Below are 20,078 nucleotides of genomic sequence, written 5' to 3'. Positions count from 1 at the left end.
TACAAGAATGAAAACAAAGTCACTTCATGGACTGATGAGTTAGTTGGGCATTGAGAACTTTCTTCAAAGAGCTTTGCATTGTGCATGTGGATGGATTCTGCACTGTTAAAAGCTATTTATTTTCAGTGGATTTGAATAAAGACTGTGTTGTATTGTAAAAACTTAGTTTTGAATGTATTGCCAGGTTTTCTTCATATTTCCATACTTTAAAGATACTCATGAAGTGTTTGTTTCAACCATAGTGAGAGAGCAGATGCAACAGGGGCAACAGGACAGAGGTTAAAAGAAGGTGCTCACATCAACAAATCCTTAGTTACCCTTGGTTCTGTCATCAGTGCCCTTGCTGAGCAAGCAGCAAAAACAGCAGGGAAATCTGTTTTCATCCCATATAGAGATTCTGTCCTCACATGGCTACTAAAAGATTCTCTTGGTGGGAATTCAAAGACCATCATGATAGCAAGTAAGTACTTGTTCATTTGATTTGATGTATACAGTTTGATATAAAAGATAATATTGGCTACTTCAAAATTTATGCATTGTTACTGTTATTCATTTATTTTTATGGGTTATTATTATTATTATTATTATTATTATTATTATTATTATTATTATTATTATTATTATTATTATTATTATTATTATTATTATTATTACCCAAAGAAAAGTTAGCTACAGCAATAGTTCATATGAATCCTGGGTATTGACTGTTCACATACAAACATGCAAAAGTATAATGTTACTTGTAAATATTTTCTTTGCATATACAGTATAGTCATATCTGAAAAATTATCCAACTCAGTGAGTTAGTTTTATGTAAGAGAACTTTTGCAGCATACATCAGTAAATCTTATTACCTTGTCATTCTAAAGGAAAACCAAAGTATGGTACAAGAATCTGCAGTAGATTCTGTAAGACTATATGTACCAAAATTAACAATTATCTGATTTCTTGATAGAATTCATCATATAGATTTAGCTTTCTCACATTATACAAACCCTTGTATTTTACATAAACTTCCTTTCACTGATGACACAGAAGGAAGATCATTCAGACTAGATTAAATTCCCAGTAGGGTACCAGCAGTTTTTACTAATGATAAGATATCCCTAATTTTGGGCAGTTGTAGACTCTCAGTATTCGTACATTTGCCTTTTGATCTTTGTACGGGGTAGAGTAAATGTTTCTTCCCTGAAATGTACATTTTAGCATCTACTTTGTCTTTATTTTTCATATTAGTATTACAGAAGAATTGTCCTATCAGCTTGTTTATATCAGTTTATGACAGTTTTTCCTGTCCTGTTTACTTCATTTTCTTCAGTTTGGATAAAGATAATTATTTCATTTTATCATTGATGTCGTAAGCTGATTATTCATTGGTTATATATGTCTTTCAGTCGAGAAACATGCCAAGCGCCATCCTGGGCCATGGGTATTTTTAATTTAATTTATTATATTTCAAAAATGGCACTTGGCATGTTTCTCAACTGAAAAGCTCATATGATCTTTGAAATACACTTCAGCCATGAATCTTAGTGTTTTGTAATCATACCTCTTCAAGATCTTTTCAAGTGCCATGCCTCCTATGTGTACAAGAAAAGTGTAAATGGATGAATGAAAATGAAATTATAAGATGTAATGAGTGTTTGGCAAAAATGTTTGTGTGCATGCAGTAATTTGAAGCTTGTAGACTAAATCTTCACTATTACATTGAAGTAAACCGTAGTTTATTTATAAAAGATAATGAATGAAAGAGCATGGAAGTCACTGACAAGCTTAGCGGAGGATAAGGTGATCAAAAATACCATTTTTATTATCAAATCCCAACTTGGAGGCTTTATAGGGACTTAAGGAATAGACTTGCTGAAGTAGCAAAAGAGATTGGAAAGACTGCTGTCATTCTAAATCAAGACCTTGCTGAATAGAGTTTTTTTTTATCTGTCTGGTGATGAATAAAGAAACCTGCTAGGAATAGATGTAAAAATTGTTCTTTGAACCAATCTATGCATTTTTTACCCTAGAAAGGGCATAAAAAAAGGGGGGTCCTAGATAAGGATATACATTTTGCAGGATTAGTTCCACACCAGCACAAATTTGCTGAAGCATGTTGAAAATGGGAATGTAAATAGCAAATCACAAAAGATTACTCACAAAAATAATTGATAAGGTGACCAGAAATGGAGAATTAGAGGCAACTCTTCCTGTGAGGTCATAATAGAAACAGTGCACCCCAGTAATAATAACTATTGTTAATTGAAGTGAAAATAAAAACTTTTAACAAAAAAGTTGATTGTGATCAACTCTTTTAACAAAAGAGTTGATCACAATTACAGCTATAACTGCAGTTGTATGACATAACAGTACTAGACTCACTCACAGTACCAAGACTGACAGTGCTATGGTTGTTGGCTCTGGGGACAGAAGCACCTTGCCATAAGTACACAAAACATTATGGGACAATGTAATTAGGATGCTCAGAAAATGAAAGAGAAGTCAGTATAACTGAAAAGGATGATGGTGCACAGTTAAGTGCAGCTGCCCATTAAGATAGGGGAGTTTGTTAAGTATGCACATTGTTTTTTTCTTTCCTTTGATTTTATATCTGTGCTTGGATGCATTCTGCACAATGATAGGCTATTTATGAAGAATGGGTTTGAATAAAAGCTTGTTTTAGTGTTAAAGCATAGGTTCAAGCTCTTAGGTAACTGACTTTTATTTTCATTAAATGAAGCTCAGATAAAAATTGCATCTGATAATAGGAATGTATATTCATAACTTATTCTTTTTTCTTTCAAAGCCATATCTCCAGCTGATGTCAACTATGGTGAAACATTGAGCACATTAAGGTATGCCAATAGGGCGAAGAATATTATCAATAAGCCAACAATTAATGAAGATCCAAATGTAAAATTGATCAGGGAACTGAGAGAGGAGATCCTCAACCTCAAATCCATGCTTAAGGAATCAGGGATGATGGAGCCCAATGTAAGTAAACAAAATTCATATTCCTCTCTCTCTCTCTCTCTCTCTCTCTCTCTCTCTCTCTTAGATGCATTCATACTCTGCATGTTATAAAACTAATTTTTTCTTGTTTTATAAGTAGATAAACTAGTTTCAAAGAAGGTAGCAAAAATTTAAGCTTTAGAATTAGCTAAGTGTATGAGGAGAGTTTGAGATAAATGTCAGTGTCCACAGAGGATTAGCTGTGAGACATTGCTGTTTAGCATGGAAATACTGAAAGCCACAAAGTGCTGTAGAATCGACTTATTATTAACTGAAGAATTAGAAAGTTTTTGTGGAAATGTTTAGAACTTAGGAGAGTGGGAAGCTAAAGCACAGGCAGGGAAGTGGCCTTGCAGATTCTGTGGGGAAAGTGCTGGCATGAAATCAGTATTATGTACTGATTGTTACAGATGGTGTCACTAGTGATGCTCAAGATTGCAAAATATACATGAAATAAGGGCTTCTCAATTTCTTTATGTATGAAGAGAGAAAATTGGGAAGAGATAGAGGTGAAGCGATCATTTTTGTTACCTTGGAAACACACTAGTCTGTGAAGCAGGTATTATGAGGTCAGTAAGAAAAACTGGAAAGAAATTGGTGGACTAATGGTAAATAAAAGTATCTTACAAGGAAGCAGCTTGGATGCCTTTGTAAGACTATACTATTTTTGGCAGGGAAGACAAGAGAACTGACAAAGAACATTAAGATTTTGATTTTGAAAAGTGGTAACTAAAGAATGCTATGATTCCTGTCCGAAGTGTGGGGGGGGAAAGAAAGTATCACAAATGAGGAAATAGCAAATAGATGTGACCTCCAGTCTTGAAAACAAACTGAGATCTTAAAGAGAGAGATGGTTTGGACATGCAATGAGAAGTAAGGAGAACAATTAGTCAGAAAAGGAATAGATATAGAGGTAGCAGGAAGAAGACCTTTAAGAATTGCTGAGAATAATGAACAAGGGCATAAAGGAAAATCCAGACCAGATGGGAATTCAGGCAGAACATTGTATACACAAGGCAAGCAAATAAAGAGAACACATTTCACATCCAAACTCATGGAAGGATTAGCTGATGTAATAAAGAATTATGTTGAAAATGAGTTTAGGATGAAAAATTATCTATTTTGGGTATGTTATTTCTAACTTATGTTTTCTAGAATTTTTATTTAAGATATTAGTTTGACAGTTGTTCCTTTGGGGATACAAACCTCCACTTTTTATAAATGGAGCTATCCAGCGTATTGCTTATATAAGCTGTGTGCTAACTAAAAACACAAATATCATGGGTTCTAAATAAGCATTTCGCATTAACATGGACTATGATTAGAGGAGATAATATTTTGATTGATTTTTTCTTATGTATATACTATACTGTTGACTCACTAATGCCTTAATTGGGATGCAATCTTGGCTTAGGTGTACACAGTACATATATAGAAAATCTAGCAGTTTGTTTACTGAGTGTTCATTTCATTTTGCCTCTTAAGGATAACACTTTTAGCAGCACCAGGAGCTTTTCACATATTTGGTCACAATTGAATTCAATATTTGACAGCTGTATTGCACTAAAGATAGAGATCTGTGAAATCTAGTTCTGATTACTAAGATAAACACATGAGTGAGGCTGGGAACTGAAGCAAGATACTGGCTTTGTCTCCAGTTTTGCCTTTGTTTACATTTTTCTTAATCACATAAGATATTGTCCTCAGCCTATATGCATTGTTTACATTTTTCTTAATCACATAAGATATTGTCCTCAGCTTATATGCATTGAGTGTGTGTGACTCTTTCAATTTTTAAGTTATGATGAAGAATTTGTGTATACAGTACTGTAATGTTTAGTGGTAAAATAGACATATACTGTATGTGTATATTTTATGCATATATGACCTACTAAACTTGTATAGTTTTCTTTACTGCCTTTTTACCCTATGTGAGTCATAAAGTTTTTTTTTGCTAATTACACTTCAAAGCTCAGAAAAAATATAGCATGGGGTTGAAGGGAAGCTGGAAAGAGCCTTGAGTACTGTCTGTTCACAGTTACACTGTAGGCAGTACATTTTAATGGGAAAATCATGTTAAGTATATTAACTTGAGCATTGAGGAAATTTGCAATAATAGCATTATTTTTACTAATGTTTTAGGAGAATTTTTACTGGGTATATTAGTGTACTGTAATTACAGTACAGTATAAATTTTATCAGTGAAAAATTGTTTGAGAAATTTATATCTAGTGCTGTACAGTGTACAGAAAATTGCAGGTTTACAGTGTAATTTTATTACTGTTTTTGGTTGTATTTTTTTATAATTTCTTCCAAGTAAAGCACTGTGCTAATACTATTGTCTTATCATTTTAGGCAAACAGTGAGAAAGGAAGTATCATGGCAACGCTGACTCAGAAGCAAGCTAAAGAAAAGGAGCTTACTGATCAGTGGACAGAAAAGTGGAGTGAAACTCATACTATTCTTCAAGAACAAAAGACACTTGGCTTGAGGAAAGCTGGTATGTTTTATTCAGTAATTATTCTTTCATTATCATACATATCAGTATCATGTGAGACTGTTATTATTCATTCTGAGCTTTAAAGGTGGTTCAGTTTGCCTGATATGCTTAATATTGCAAGACCCACAATCAATCATGTAAACCACCCAACGGATATTATATACAGAAATACAGTAATACCTTGAACTTACGTGATTTGAGTTGTACGAATTCACAGATGCAAACTTCTCTTGGAACTTAAAAATTTTTGTGCTTGCAAAAATATGATACAAAGGTAATTACCGCACATACAGTTAGTGTGTTTTTACAAGATGTGATATCCATTTGCAAAGATCTTGCACTCTTCAAAGATGTGATACCCTTGCAGAAAGTATGTTTAATTTTTGAAGTACAGTGATTTACTGTATAAGTTTTCATGCATTTAAGTGTAAAATCAGTATGAAAAATTTGTATTATTTTTATTTTTGCACATAAATGATACAAAGGTAATTTACAGTAAAGTTTACTTTTGTACAAGATGTGATACCCATTCACAAAGTTACTACTTTTAGAAGACGTGATATCCCTCCAGAAGTATTTATGTTTAATTTTTAAAGTGATTTATAAGTTTCATGCATTTAAGTATAAAATTGGTATGAAAAATTTTTATTATTTTTATTTTTGTACATAAATTATACAAAGGCAGTTTACAGTAAAGTTTACTTTTGTACAAGATGTGATACCCATTCACAAAGTTACATACTTTTAGAAGATGTGATACTCTTGCAGAAGCGTTTGTTTAATTTTTGAAGTAATTTATAATTTTATATATGTAACTTACCGACTAATTACATTGCTTACAGTTTCACCCGCCAGCAGCTTAAAAATTTTGAAATTTGCGGTAGCCCTAGTATTGATGTAGGTGACTAGTCTCCGCCCACTTTCGGGGTAAGTGAGGAACAACTTCAGCAGAGAGCCCAGTTGTTTTCTGCCGGTTCCAGACTGATGTTCAATTATGAGCAGTCGGCTTAAATTTTGGCTTTCAATGTTTTTCCATTGAGATTCTTCTTTTGGTGAAGTACTGGTAGCCTATAGCTTTGTATTTACATTAGGTTCTCTTAACGAGACCATTATTTCTCAAATTAGGACTTTTTTCCTCGACTTGTATTATAGTTACGATTGTTGACTTTTTAGTTAGCATGTCTGACTCTAGCGCTACTAGCCTATGCTATTGTAGCAAAGGCTGCAATACAAGACTTCCTAAAGAGAAATATGACTCTCACTCTCTGTGTATAAGATGTAGGGAACAAGAGTGTTCAATTGATCAAACCTGTGACGAATGTTCTGAGTGAGATGTTAAAAAATGGAAGGTTTTTGGGTCTCATTTAGTGAAATTAGACAGATAGAAAACGTAAGGCAGCTGCTAGAGCTGAGAATAAGATGGTAGATAGCAAGATTGTAGATAGTTCTGGTGATGATAATTTGACTGCTCCCACTTTGTCACCTGTTCCCAGTTCTTCAATTATTCAACCTGCTTCTTTACCCAGCTCCCTCGCTTCCAATCCTGACCCCCTTGCCAGCCTCTAGTCAAAACTCGTGCATGATTTTGATGTTAAAAAGGGGTTAATAGTGGATACTGTGGCCCAATTGGGTACTTCAGTGCATGTCCTTATGGATAAAGTGGAAAAAAGTGTTAATGTTAGTGAAGTGTCAGTGGAGGAGGTGGTTGCTCGTCCTCCCGACGCTCCTAGGCAAAGGTCACTGGCGTACTCCCCTACACATGGGATGGGAGCAGTCATACCAGAGGCCAAAGGGAGGTCTGTGGAGTCTGCCTGCTGGCATTCGTCCCCTCAGTCGGACCTGTTGCAACTGCCTAGGTCACAACAAAGGATTGCTGTTGGAAAGGCATCCAGTTGGAAATGAGTAGGCTATCCTCGAGTTACGAGGCTTCCAGCCCTGTGCTTTAGTGATGAATCACGGCCACTGAAAAGGCCCATGACGGATACGGCCCGCTCCCCTCCAGCGCCTTACAAGAGATTTAGAGAGCCCTTGCAGCAGTCTTTGTGTAGTTTCTGGGATTCCTTAGAATGCTTTTCTCCAGAACTCCCTATGTGGTAACCCACGCTTCGTCTGCACCAAAACACTCCTCGTCTTCTTGTGAGCGCCCAAGAGCAGCCAACCTCCCAGTTACACCTGGATGCTCAGTAGTGCCCAAGTGCCTTTAGGCGCCCAATCCTCTAGTTGCACCCGTCATCGCACAAGCACCCTTCAGTGCCCAAGATTTCATTACATGGACAGACTCTGCCTTCCATGGAGTGATCCGCACATTCTCCAACACATCTGGTGCCAGATGCCAAAAGCCTGATGACAGCTAACCCTTCGACGCCTGCTGCCGATTCAATGGACCCATCACTAGCACCGGTTCAGCGTCGACTGGCTGACAACTTACTTTTGCTTAAGAGAGAGCCCTCTTCTTCTGCCCAGGCCCCTCAGGAGTCGTATCTATCCCGTTTCGTCAAAAGAAGAAGGTGATGTGGATGCATTCACCGGGCCTGACAACTATATAAATGCAGGATGCCTATTTCCACATTCCTGTACATCCAGAGTCCAGGAAATATCTAAGATTCTTATTTTGCAACAGAGTGTACCAGTTTCGGGCCTTACGCTTTGGCCTTTTGACCATTCCACAAGTTTTCACCCGAGTCCTTGCTCCGCTCTCCAAGTGGCTTCATCTGATGGGGATAAAAATCTCCCTCTTTCTAGACGATTGGCTCCTTTGATCACCATCAAAGGAGAAGTGCATGGAGGACCTTCTGAAGACCCTTCATTTTGCTCAAGGGTTAGATCTCCTAATCAGCCTCTAGAAGTCCCAACTGGTTCCGTCACAGATGATTCTCTATTTGGGGATGACAATAAACTCCCAGAGTTTTCAGGTTTTTCCACCCCCCAAAAGAGTACAGTCATGCCTGAAGAAAGTTGACGAATTCTTCACCTGTCAAACCTGCTCAGCAAAACAGTGGATGAGCCTTCTCGGTACCTTAGCCTCCATGGAGCAATTTGTTTCCCTAGGAAGGCTCCATATGAGAACTCTTCAGTTTTAGCTGTGGGCCAGCTGGGACAGGATAGCCCATCCTGACAAATTTGTCTTTCTGATATCGCAAGAAATAAAGGAAGATCTCTTGTGGTGGAAGTCAGAAGGCAGGCTGTCAGAAGGGAGGTCCCTTCTTCCATTGAACCCCAACCTAGACCTCTATGCAGACAGGTCGGATCTGGGTGGGGGTGCTTTTAGGCACCCAAGAAGTGTCAGGAACTTGGTCCCAGGAGCAGATTTACTGGCACATCATTCTCAAGGACCTAACAGAAATACGGCTAGGCCTTCAGCATTTTGCGTCGGTAGTCCACAATCAAGTAGTGACCGTACACTCAGACAGCACTACGGCCGTGACGTATATAAGGAAGCAAGGAGGGATGCATTCGTTCTCCCTTTGTGAAGCAGCAAGAACTCTACTTTTATGGGCATACCACAACCAGACCAAGTTGGTGATGCGGTCCACCCAGGGCAAGTTCAGTGTCCTTGCAGACGGCTTTAGCCATCACAGTCAGGTACTCCTCACAGAGTGGACTCTTCATCTGCAGGTGTGCAACAATCTGTGGAAACTGTGGGGGAAACCTCTTATAGATCTGGTTGTGACATCCAAGAATCATCATCTGCCAGTCTTTTGTTCGCCAGTACCAGACCCTCTAGCATGGGCGATGGACGCCATGCTACAAGACTGGTCACACAAGGATCTCTATGCCTTCCCACCATTCTGCATGATAAAGGAAGTCCTCAACAAGTTCCACAGCCACACGAACGTCACGATGACTTTAGTGGCCCTGTTCTGACCGCGACAGGGATGGTTTCCGGATCTCCTCAAGCTGCTAACAGACTTCCCAAGGTTGTTACCACAGAGACCAAGTCTGTTCAGACAGCCCCACTTCAGGCAATTCCACCAAGGATTGTCCACTCAGGCCCTGACAGGGTTCAGACTGTCAGGAAACTCTTCAGACAGAAGGGGTTTTCAAGAGCAACTTCAGAAGCAATTGTGAAGTGTAGACTACCCTTTTCCGACAAGGTCTGTCAAGCCAGGTGGACAATCTTCAGAGCCTGGTTTAGAAGACATGACATCTCGTCTTCTAAGACGTCTGTAGCAGACATCGCTGATTTTCTACTGTACTTGAGGACATCTAAGGGCTTTTCCTCCTCTACGATCAGAGGATAGAGGGCTATGTTGAGCTTGGTATTTTGGCACAGAGGCATGGATCTCTCAGCCAATCAAGACCTGTACGACCTCCTAAAATCCTTTGATACCTCCAGATCCAAGGGGCAAGAGGCTGTCTCTTGGAATTTGGACATAGTTTGGAAGTGGTTCTCAGGGCCTCGCTTCAAGCCTCTTCATTCTGCTTTACTATGAGATCATACCAGGAAGACCCTTTTTCTCATAGCATTAGCAATCGCCAAAAGGGTCAGTGAGGTGTACACTCTTGACCCAACCAAACTCTGGCCTCATTCCTTCACAATTAAAAGCCTGATGGAAATACTGGGCCCAGATGAGGAGGAGAGAGTTCTGTGCCCAGTAAGAGCACTGAGGTACTACTTGCACAGAACAGAGAAGATTCAAGGTCCTACAAGTAATCTGTGGTGCTCAGTTAGAAATCTGTCTCGTGCCCTGTCCAAAAATGGCTTGTCTTCCTTCTTGAAGGATCTGATCTCCAAAGCCCATTCTCAGATTGGAGAGGAGGCTTCATCATTTGTCAGAGCTAAGGCTCACGAGATCGGAGTGGTCTCCATGTTGTTAGCCTTCAAGCACAACCTGCCCCAGTCATGAATTCTTCAAGTGACTTACTGGAGGTGCAAGTCTATCTTCGTGACCCATTATCTTCAAGATGTGGAAGTTACTTTTGAAAATTGTAGTACTTTAGGGCCATTATCCATGGCTGGCATAGCATGTGGGGAGGAAGAGTAGGAAGCTTTTCTTCCTTCCTTTTCCCTTTGCCTTGAACTCAGTTGTTGAGTCGTAAGGGGAGCCTGAGGGTACTGTGTACCTGGAGACGCAGCAGTCTTAGTTTTAATGGGTGGGTGGTATTTTTTTATTCTATGGTGTAGGTGATGTTCATGTTTTTTTATTCTGGTCATTTGGTTTGTCAGTACTGTGCCCAGGGCAGGGGCAGCTGGCTTCTTGTATACTTTGTTAGTCACCGGGTTCATCCCTTGCTGCAAAGTACCCGCTGATGTAGAGGTGCTTCTGGCCAACTCGCCACACCCTACATGGTTAAGATGAGCGCCGACCAGAGGCAGTATCTACCTGCAGCATTTCTCTTACCAGGTAAGGAATGACAAGCATTGTGCCAGTGCTAATAATTTCTATTCTCTGACTCATTATCATCCATAATGTTTTGGGGTAGAAGAATCCATATCCCACCTCTGTGTCAATTTGGGATTCATTACATAATATTATATAAAAATGACATTTTTATGATAAATTTTTATATATACTAACCAAGTAATTACAAATCAAAGCCCTCCCTCCTGCCCTTGTATGGAAAGAAGGGCAAAAACAACTGAGCTCTCTGCTGAAGTCGTTCCTCGCTTACCCAGAAGGTGGGTGGGGACTAGTCACCTACATCGACACTAGCACTACCATGAATTTCCAAATTTTTAAGCTGCTGGCGAATGAAACTGCAAGCAATATAATTACTTGGTAAGTATATATAAAACTTTATTTTATCACAAAAATGTCATGTTGTCATGCTTTTAAATGTAAAATCGGTATGAAAAATTTGTATTTTTTTATTTTTGTGCATAAATGATACAAATATTACAATATTTTTAATGTGCATATTTTGTTAGCACACATATTTTTACAATTTATTATTTCTCTTTACATCTTTACATAATTTTACATTGATTGAATGTACCTGTACCTTCTACATACATTACGTACATGTTTTCATTTTATTGAATTGTACCTTCGTTATATGACTTCTGTGACTCATTGAAAACATCTTTTACTTTTCTGTGACTGTAAATGAAAACAGCATCCTTTGAATCAGGGGTAACATTAGCATACGTATGTAACTACTGTAAATGCGCTAGTGTGTGGCAAATACCCATTACGATACTGCACTCTGATTCTACGTCGGCTATTTATTTCTTTTTAAGGGTAATGTATTAAGCTAACTTTTAAATGAAATTAACTTTAATTTCATTTAAAGGTTAGCTTAATGTTGTACTTTGGGAGCATGATTTGGGTCATAGTGTTTAAACTCTAGAAATAAGCATTTATTAGCATTTTTAGTGACCTACCAAATTTATGTGAATCCTCCTCTAACTCAAGGGGTTCTGGAACCTAACTTCGCATAAGTTCGAGGTATTACTGTATTGTAGAATTTACTGACGTGTCAAATATCATTCATTGATGCTCATGTCTTACAGCCTGCTGTATTGCTTTCCATGGTGACTAAAGCATGATGCATTTACATTTGTCAAGGATAGTAGGCAAAATAAGAAATAAATGTGAAGTTTAGGGAAAAAGGTATAAAAAAAAAAGGTTGGGAAATATGAAAACTTTGAGAAAAGAGGAAAAGGGAAGGTAATGAGAATATATAGTGAATACAAGAAAAGTAAGATAAAGTCAGGTGGAATTATCATAAGAGTTTTAAATGCTGGTGTATGTTACTTCATATAGAAAAATGGGTCTCAAAGAACAGAGTAACCTAGATATCAAAGCTATGAAAATCAGGCAAGAGTAAATTAGCAGACCTTGTGCTCTATAAATGCAAATGGAGCATACTCATTGAGAATGATTTGTTTCCTTTTGTAGTCACAGTATTTACTAAAATGAAAATGTGAATCAAATACTGTAATAGTGAAATTTTTTAATTTGCTTAAATATCATATGCACTCTAGTTGAAAGTACCCCCATGATACCCCGAATGGAGATCATACCAATATGCAATAATCTACACTCTTCAAGTGGCAGATAAAGGCTGTATAAGGTAAAATGTTTATCGTGTGGAAGAATACTGAATTCATGGTATTTACCATTGATAAGTGTAGTTTCTGAAAACATACACACATTTGCCCTTTGCATTGTCATATCTTTGTCATTCACCAGTGTAATAGCTTTTTCTGGTGCATGCATTGTTTAGCAAGACCATACTTTGTTTTGTATGATCAACAGAATGTTATTGATTTAATATCTATATTAATTTTTTCATTTATTGTAAAAGGAGTTTTTTACTTGGGACTACAATGCATTATCTTACCACAGGACATGGTGTAATTCTGGATTCAGAACGACCACATCTTGTGGTGATTGATGACAACTTGCTGACTACAGGAGTTACCCTATACCATTTGAATGATGGTACAACAACAATTGGGTCATTGCCAACGCAGGATATTAGATTAGAGGTAAATCATATGGATTATATGTAAAATTTAAATTTAATTTAATTTCATAAATTTTCTTATGCTATTTAGTATATTCAATACGGTGTTTTCCAGTAATTCAGTAATTAAAAGGACTATGCAACAGCCTTCTCTTGTGGTTCTTTCAAAGACTTGTCAGATTGTGGATGACAAAGTCGAAGTGCTTTATAGGAGAATAATTTTTGCAGTGGTCCCCCTTTTCCTGATATACTCCTGTCATGAATGGGAAGGCTCTCTTGTCTTGTCATCTGCAGCTCCTATGGTGCCTTTGACTTCTACAGCTTCATTAGCTCTGCTGATATTTCCTGGCTAGGGTCAAGAGAAAGATTTTGTCTGTACTCCAAGGCCACTTCCTTGCCACAGTTGATTCTTCCATGAAGGAGTTAATTGCACCCTCGTGTGTTGTCGCTCCATACTCTCAGAGTTGGTGTACTGTATCTTCCTGCATTTAAGGCTTCTGCTGTTGCTGGTTTGGCCCCCTCAGCTCTGACTTCTTCTGTATACATGACTCCCTTTTCTTACTTATCTAATTCTGAGCACTGCCCTGTATCTGTGTACTCAACTGCCCTGAATTTCATGTCTACAATTGCTTATTTTGTCTGCTCCTATGTGCTCATATGTTACCATCTCCTTAAGTGCTTAGTTACTACCTATATGACCCATTCCACATCCTTGGTGGCCTTGTACTCTTCAGTGATCCTGACTATGTCATTCTTTGTAACTGCTGCTCTCTTGACTTCAGTGTTCTCAAGTGCTTTCATGTTTGCTTCTGCTTGGATACTCCCACCCTCGGAGGTTTCCTTTCATTCTTTTGGTAGGTCTTCTGCTTTCCATGACTGGTGATTCTTCCTCTACATTACTGCAGACTGTTCCTCATTGACAAGAAATATTTTGCTGCTGAGGGATCTCCCCACTATTCGTCCTGTGAGATCCCCTTTACCCCCCAAGATTTTCCTCAAGCCACAGTAGCTTTTGTATGTCTGCTCTGGGAAGCTTCTTCGTCTCAAATGCCCATGATCATCACTTTCTGAGTCAGTCACAATGTGTTTCTATCAAATCTCTGAACATGATCTCATCTCACATCACCATTCTGCATCCAAGAGAGCCACCTCCAAGTCTAGTTGCCTCTCAACCACCTCTCATTGTCTGCTGAGAGCTTTTTGTGCTTCTGTCAGTTTTCTTCTAATTGCTTGTGACCATGAGTTACATAGTTGCCTCTTTGAAGGGTTCATCTCCTATTCTTCACAAGTTATCGGCTCATTCTTTTACAAGTCCAACCTCTCCTCTTTCCCCTACCTCTGGCCTCTCTGGAGTAGCATAGGCTTTGTATTTGATAGGAATACTTTACATCAAAAGGTAATGTTTTCCAACACAAACTACTGTAGTGTTTTATTCAGAATCAAAACTCTTGATTGTGCAGAGTATATTTACATAATGATAAGAAAATTGTGATTTACAAAGATTGAAATTCTGGCCTCTCCTTTTCATTGAGGGAAGAGGTGGGAATATGTCAACGTTATATGTTACCCAAAGTTGGTACCCTAGCAGTAGTTTGCCTATTTTGCCAACCCATGGCAGGTAAAACTTATGCGAAATATTTCTTTGTTAGAAAACATTAGAATTGTGTGAAAAAAATATTAGAATAAAAAAATATGAAGAGAAATTTAGCTCTTCCAGTACTGTTCTATTTTGATAACTTGCTTTAGCCATCTGTGAATGATATACTGTAGGAATGGTCCGCAGGTAAATTTGGCTTACTTTATTAAATGTTCTTGCTTACATGGTATGTAGTTGTTTATGTACTGGAATTTCTCCAACAGAATATTTTTTTTATTGAACTATCTTTTTTTTTTAGGGTGGTGAAGTATTGGAAGAACACTGCACAATTCATCTTGTTGATGGTGAAGCTACATTAGAGTCACGTCCTGACGCACAGTGCTGGGTCAATTCTCAGTTTGTGGATAAACCAAGTAGGCTGACACAAGGTATGGCATAGCACCTGTGTCTTCAGTTGAGAAAATAAGGGATTCATTTAAATATACAAAAATGCAATATAGTTCACTTGAATATGCTGTAACTATTTTCCACTTCTTAATTCATTATACTTGATGAACATGCACCATCCCATGGATCATCCCATAAGAAAGATAGAATTACATTTAAAATCATTAGACAAGTGAATCATCCCACGAGAAAAATAGTTTCATTTAAAATCCTTAGACAAGTGAATCATCCCATGAGAAAAATAGAATTTTTTATTTAAAATCATTAAATTAGTAATCTAGTACTTCTAGCAAAAGGTAATTATTGCAATAAAACAGGTTTTGATGTAGGAAAAACCTGTTTTTGGTATCCATTGTGAGTCCTCAAAAGAGTTACTCTCATGGTCACTTAGAGGCTCCATAAGATAAACTAATACAGTATCAAAAATTCTCTTTTAGTTGGTCTCAGCCAGTATTAGTGCACGTTGACAATTGATAAGAGTACAGTATAGGACTCAAGGTAAGAGGGCTCTCTCTTATCTACAGCGATTACCTCGGTTCTCAGTTCCTATTGTCAATCTGCAAGAAGTAGCAACAGCAACATTATATGTATGTTGCCATTGTAGGCGTGGCAACGCAAATAGCGCTCCATACATCAGCCATCACTGTGTCAACGACGCACCATGCGAGACTTATCTTACTCGTTACTTTCTTTCAGGTCCATGCAGAATTATATTTGCTCAAATCCCATGCCTTTTCGTCTGGGAAAGTGGGTGGGTTTGAGGACTCAGCGGCTACCAATAATAGGTTTTTCCTACGTCAAAACCTCTTTGTTTGATAGTGTAGCTGCTGTTAGTCCTCAAAGGAGTTTCCCAAAGAAATTGACTGGTGATGAAATGGCTTAAGCTCTTGAATTTCAGTCTCAACAACCCAGAAAAAAACTTTGGTCTAAGGTCAAGCCACAGGTTTTAAACTACATTCTTTATTCCAAATACCCTTTTGGGATTTGGTAACAAAGAACATGAAACCAAACACGAATTTCTTTTGGGATGCAGTTCTAGTGACTTACCTAAATATGCTGGGTTTGGTCGCAATATTGTTGCACCTTTCCCAGTGATATCTTAGCCTACCCACCATATCCAAATAACCTCTGGTTTTCTGCTCTAGCTTCTGTGGGGTCAGGACTAACCATACTGTCTCTGATGACCATCCTGAGCACTCTGAGACTTCTTTGAAAGTAACAATGATATACTTACTTTCCTAATGTCATGTGACTTAAGAAAGGAGTGTGGGTCTGCCTTTTTAATAAGGGCCACTAATTTTATTCATAGCTCATAATATATAAAAGAGTGGTTTGTTTGTGCTAGGGTGTAGGAAAATAGGACCTTCTGAGATGTTTGTTGTGACCCCTAGGTACACCTTAAGTGCTTGAACCGGGCAGAATGTTTTGTTTGACAAATTGAACTTCTTTATTTCCTCATTTAAAGGATTCTCATTCTTGGCCAGGAATGATGGGCCAGGGGACAGCCTGTTTGTGTGATCTAGCGTGTCCATCCATCTAAAGGAGTCCATTTCTTTAATACGAGTTCCTAATCCTAAAGCAGTCAAGAAGGTCGCTTTTTGCAGCATATGAATTGTGGTTGTGTTGGGCCCACTAAATTGAGGGGCTGACAGAAGCCGAAGCATCTTATTCAGGAACCAAGTAGTTGGAAGCCTTGCAGGGGAAGGTGTTTATAATGCAAAAGACCGGAGGAGGGAAGTAACAATTTCTATATTAGCACCAATACTAAATCCATAAAGCAAGGGTTCTGTTCGTGTTGCTTTGTATGCCATGACTGTCTTCAACAGAGATCTCAACTGGGCTCTCATCATGGATATAGTCTAACCACACTTTCCGTACGAACTGGTATTTGCCGAATAGACGATGTCTGTAGTTTCTGCACTAGGTACCTAGGAATGTTGGGTGGGTAATTTTTACATCAGATAAGATTTAAAATTCCGCACATGAAGGTCTTGGCTCAGAAAGGAGGACACATAAACAACTTTCCCCCCTTCTGCCCGGGATAAAACAGCGGACGGTAATGGAATTGAATTCTTCGCCCATTGTTGAAGTAATAGGAACCAATGTCTGTATGGTCAATTTGGGGCTATTAAGTAAGCAGTTCCTTTGAAGGGTAGAAGTATTGTCCTCCATTTGTTCCAGTCTCTTAGAAATGCATCTCTTGCTATTGCTTGATTGTCCAGTTTCAGGACACACACAAGAATTGGTGTTTTCACATGTGGCAAACAGGACCACTTCTGGTTGTGGAAGCATGTGAATTGCAGAACAAGGGCCACTTCTTCGCCTGCACCATCCGAAGGATGGAGAGCATTACTGTGTTGAGAGGAAGTGAATGTGAGCCCGACTTTTTGATGCAGGACATTGTAATCATGCTGTCTAGGACCAACAAAATCTGTCTCTCTTTTGGAGATTTCAGTTTTCTGAGAGACAGAAAGACAGCCATCACCTCCAGGAAGTTGATACAACATTTCTCAGAGCAGGTGACCACCTCCATGCTACCTGGTAAATTATTATCTTATTACTGTATTAATCTTTGAAATTATATTATTAATATCATTTCAAAGTCAGCTAAACATTACCACCCTAAAAAATATATACATACCTACTTTTAACCCTTCTGGCCAACAGAAAGATAGAGTTACCACTAATTTATATTCAGCCAGGACAAACAGAGAGAGAAAGTTTATCTCATTGATCTCTCAAGGAATGTTAATCCATTTCCTTTAAGCGACTGACAACAAAATAATTTATATGTTTGTTATTTGTCTTCCAAACATGTACCTTTACATTTTTAAAATGCTATGAACTAAGTATCTATTTATCTAGCTATCTGTTTATTTCTCACATTCTACCCTTTAGAGAGAGAGATTTTTCAGTATAGGTATCCTTCGTGATAGTTGGCAATGCTGGCCACCCAACCCTTGCTGTCAGGTTACTTGACATATTTGACAGGTTCATCCTCCCCCATGAACACCGAAACTCATGAAAAAAGATTGGGGTGAAATTTGTTTGTTTAAATTTTTTTATTTACTTACTATAGAAATGCATAAATGTTTGTAATTACAATTTATTATTATTATTGTTATTATTATTATTATTATTATTATTATTATTATTATTATTATTATTATTATTATTATTATTATTATTATTATTATATTATCATATCTTAATATTTGAAAATTAGTACTTATTTTATTAGGTAAATCATTTATTTATCATACAAAACAAATGTTCCCTCATCTCAGTAGGAGAGATAGAGAGTTAAGTATACCTTAGTTTTACCAGACCACTGGGCTGATTAACAGCTCTCTAGGAGCTGGCCGAAAGGATTAGACTTATTTTTACATGGCTAAGGACCAATTGGTTAGAGAGAGAGAGAGAGAGAGAGAGAGAGAGAGAGAGAAAGAGAGAGAACTGAAACATGACGTATTATTTCATCTTATTACATATTATTTAATCTTACAGTATTATTATTATTATTATTATTATTATTATTATTATTATTATTATTATTATTATTAATTAATCTTAATAATACAGGCAGTCCCCGGTTATTGGCAGGGGTTCCGTTTTGACAGTGTGATGATAAGCGAAAATTGCTAATAACTGAAAATCGGCGCCGATGACCAGAGATCGGCACCTCTGTTAGGTATGTATGGCCGCCGATACCCGATTATCAGTGCCAATAAGCGGAAATCAGCAATTTTCTTCACCAAAAATCACCAATTTTCATCGCTAGGCAAGCACCACCATAAAACCAGATTGCCAGTAGCCGAGCCCGCCAGTAACCAGGGACTGCCTGTACAGGCTCGGTTAATGGCGACCCGGTTTTACAGCGCTTGTCTAGCGAAGAAATTTGCCGATTTCCGCTTATCAACACTGATAATTGGGTAATAGTGCCGATACATACCTAACAGAGGTGCCGATAACCAAAAATTTGCGCTTTTCGACGCTGATAAGCCCGAAAAAATGCCGGAAATCGCAGATTTTCGGTTAGTGGCGATTTTCAGTTATCATCACACCCCCCAGAACGGAACCCCCACTGATAACCAAGGACTGCCTGTATTTGAAAATTAGTAAATCATTATTTTATCATAAAAAATGTATTTAATCATGAAAATAACATCAAAATACACTAATTAGTGAATTTTTCTTGACGAAAAAACCCGCGAATGGGCGCGTTTACTGCGAATAATTTTCAGACATTCCACAGAAAATCCCGCGAATCTAGAGCCCATGAATCCTGGGGGTTCACTGTAATCCAAGATTTGGAAGTTGAACGCGGTTAGAAGCCAGTTTTCAGCTAGCGTGGTCTATATGAACACTCATCTTGGCTACTAATCTAAATGAAGTCTCCTAGCCTTCTATTAAGTAACCTAAGTTAATTACTAAGGTAAGAAGGGCATATTAATGACCTTCAAGAATGGCACTGTTTGTCGGCTATATGATTTCTGTTGAAGCCGCTATCGCTGAAGTATTTCTGTGAAGGGAAAAACTTCGTATAATTTGATAGAAGTTCCCTGATATTAATGATAATTGGGAAATATTTCATAAAATTCATTCAGTTTGGCAATTAAATATTACAGCAAACAATTGGTTTCATTTAATCCAAGATTTGGAAGTTGAATGCAGTTAGAAGCCAGTTTTTGGCTAGCGTAGTCTATGTGCATGGTCAGCTAGCCTTACTAGGCTACTAATCTAAATGAAGTAGTCTAGCCTATCTACTAAGTAACCTAAGATAATTACTAAGGTAATAAGGGCATATTAATGACCTTCAAGAACGGCACTGTTTGTCAGCTATACGATTTCTGTCGAAGCCGCTGTCAGCGAAGTAGTTCTGTGAAAGGAAAACTTCATATAATTTGATACAAGTTCCCTAATGTTAATGATAATTCGGGAACATTTTCACAATATCCATTCAGTTTGACAATCAAATAGTACAACTAAACCATTGGTTTCACTTAACTTAAGATTTAGGCAGTAAATAGTCGGCTACAGCTGACGATAGCAAATGAATATTTTTTCCCCATATGTCGAAGTGTAAAGTAGGACGTGGCCTAGCACTATTTAGCCTAAGGT

General features: G+C 37.9%; 1 protein-coding gene across 1 annotated transcript in view; it reads left to right on the top strand.

Annotated features, from left to right (window-relative positions):
• Positions 1 to 20,078, top strand: part of LOC136835961 (kinesin-like protein Klp98A) — a 130,418-nt gene that overhangs the window by 43,655 nt on the left and 66,685 nt on the right. The window contains 5 exon segments of the mRNA XM_067099864.1: positions 243 to 460; positions 2,795 to 2,982; positions 5,356 to 5,500; positions 12,793 to 12,935; positions 14,809 to 14,938. Coding sequence (XP_066955965.1) covers positions 243 to 460; positions 2,795 to 2,982; positions 5,356 to 5,500; positions 12,793 to 12,935; positions 14,809 to 14,938 — 824 coding nt within the window.

This window comes from Macrobrachium rosenbergii, chromosome 55 (assembly GCF_040412425.1).
Source record: "Macrobrachium rosenbergii isolate ZJJX-2024 chromosome 55, ASM4041242v1, whole genome shotgun sequence".
Lineage (NCBI taxonomy): Eukaryota > Metazoa > Arthropoda > Malacostraca > Decapoda > Palaemonidae > Macrobrachium > Macrobrachium rosenbergii.
The sequence above is the reverse complement of the archived record's forward strand: the minus strand, read 5'-3'. Positions and strand labels throughout refer to the sequence as shown.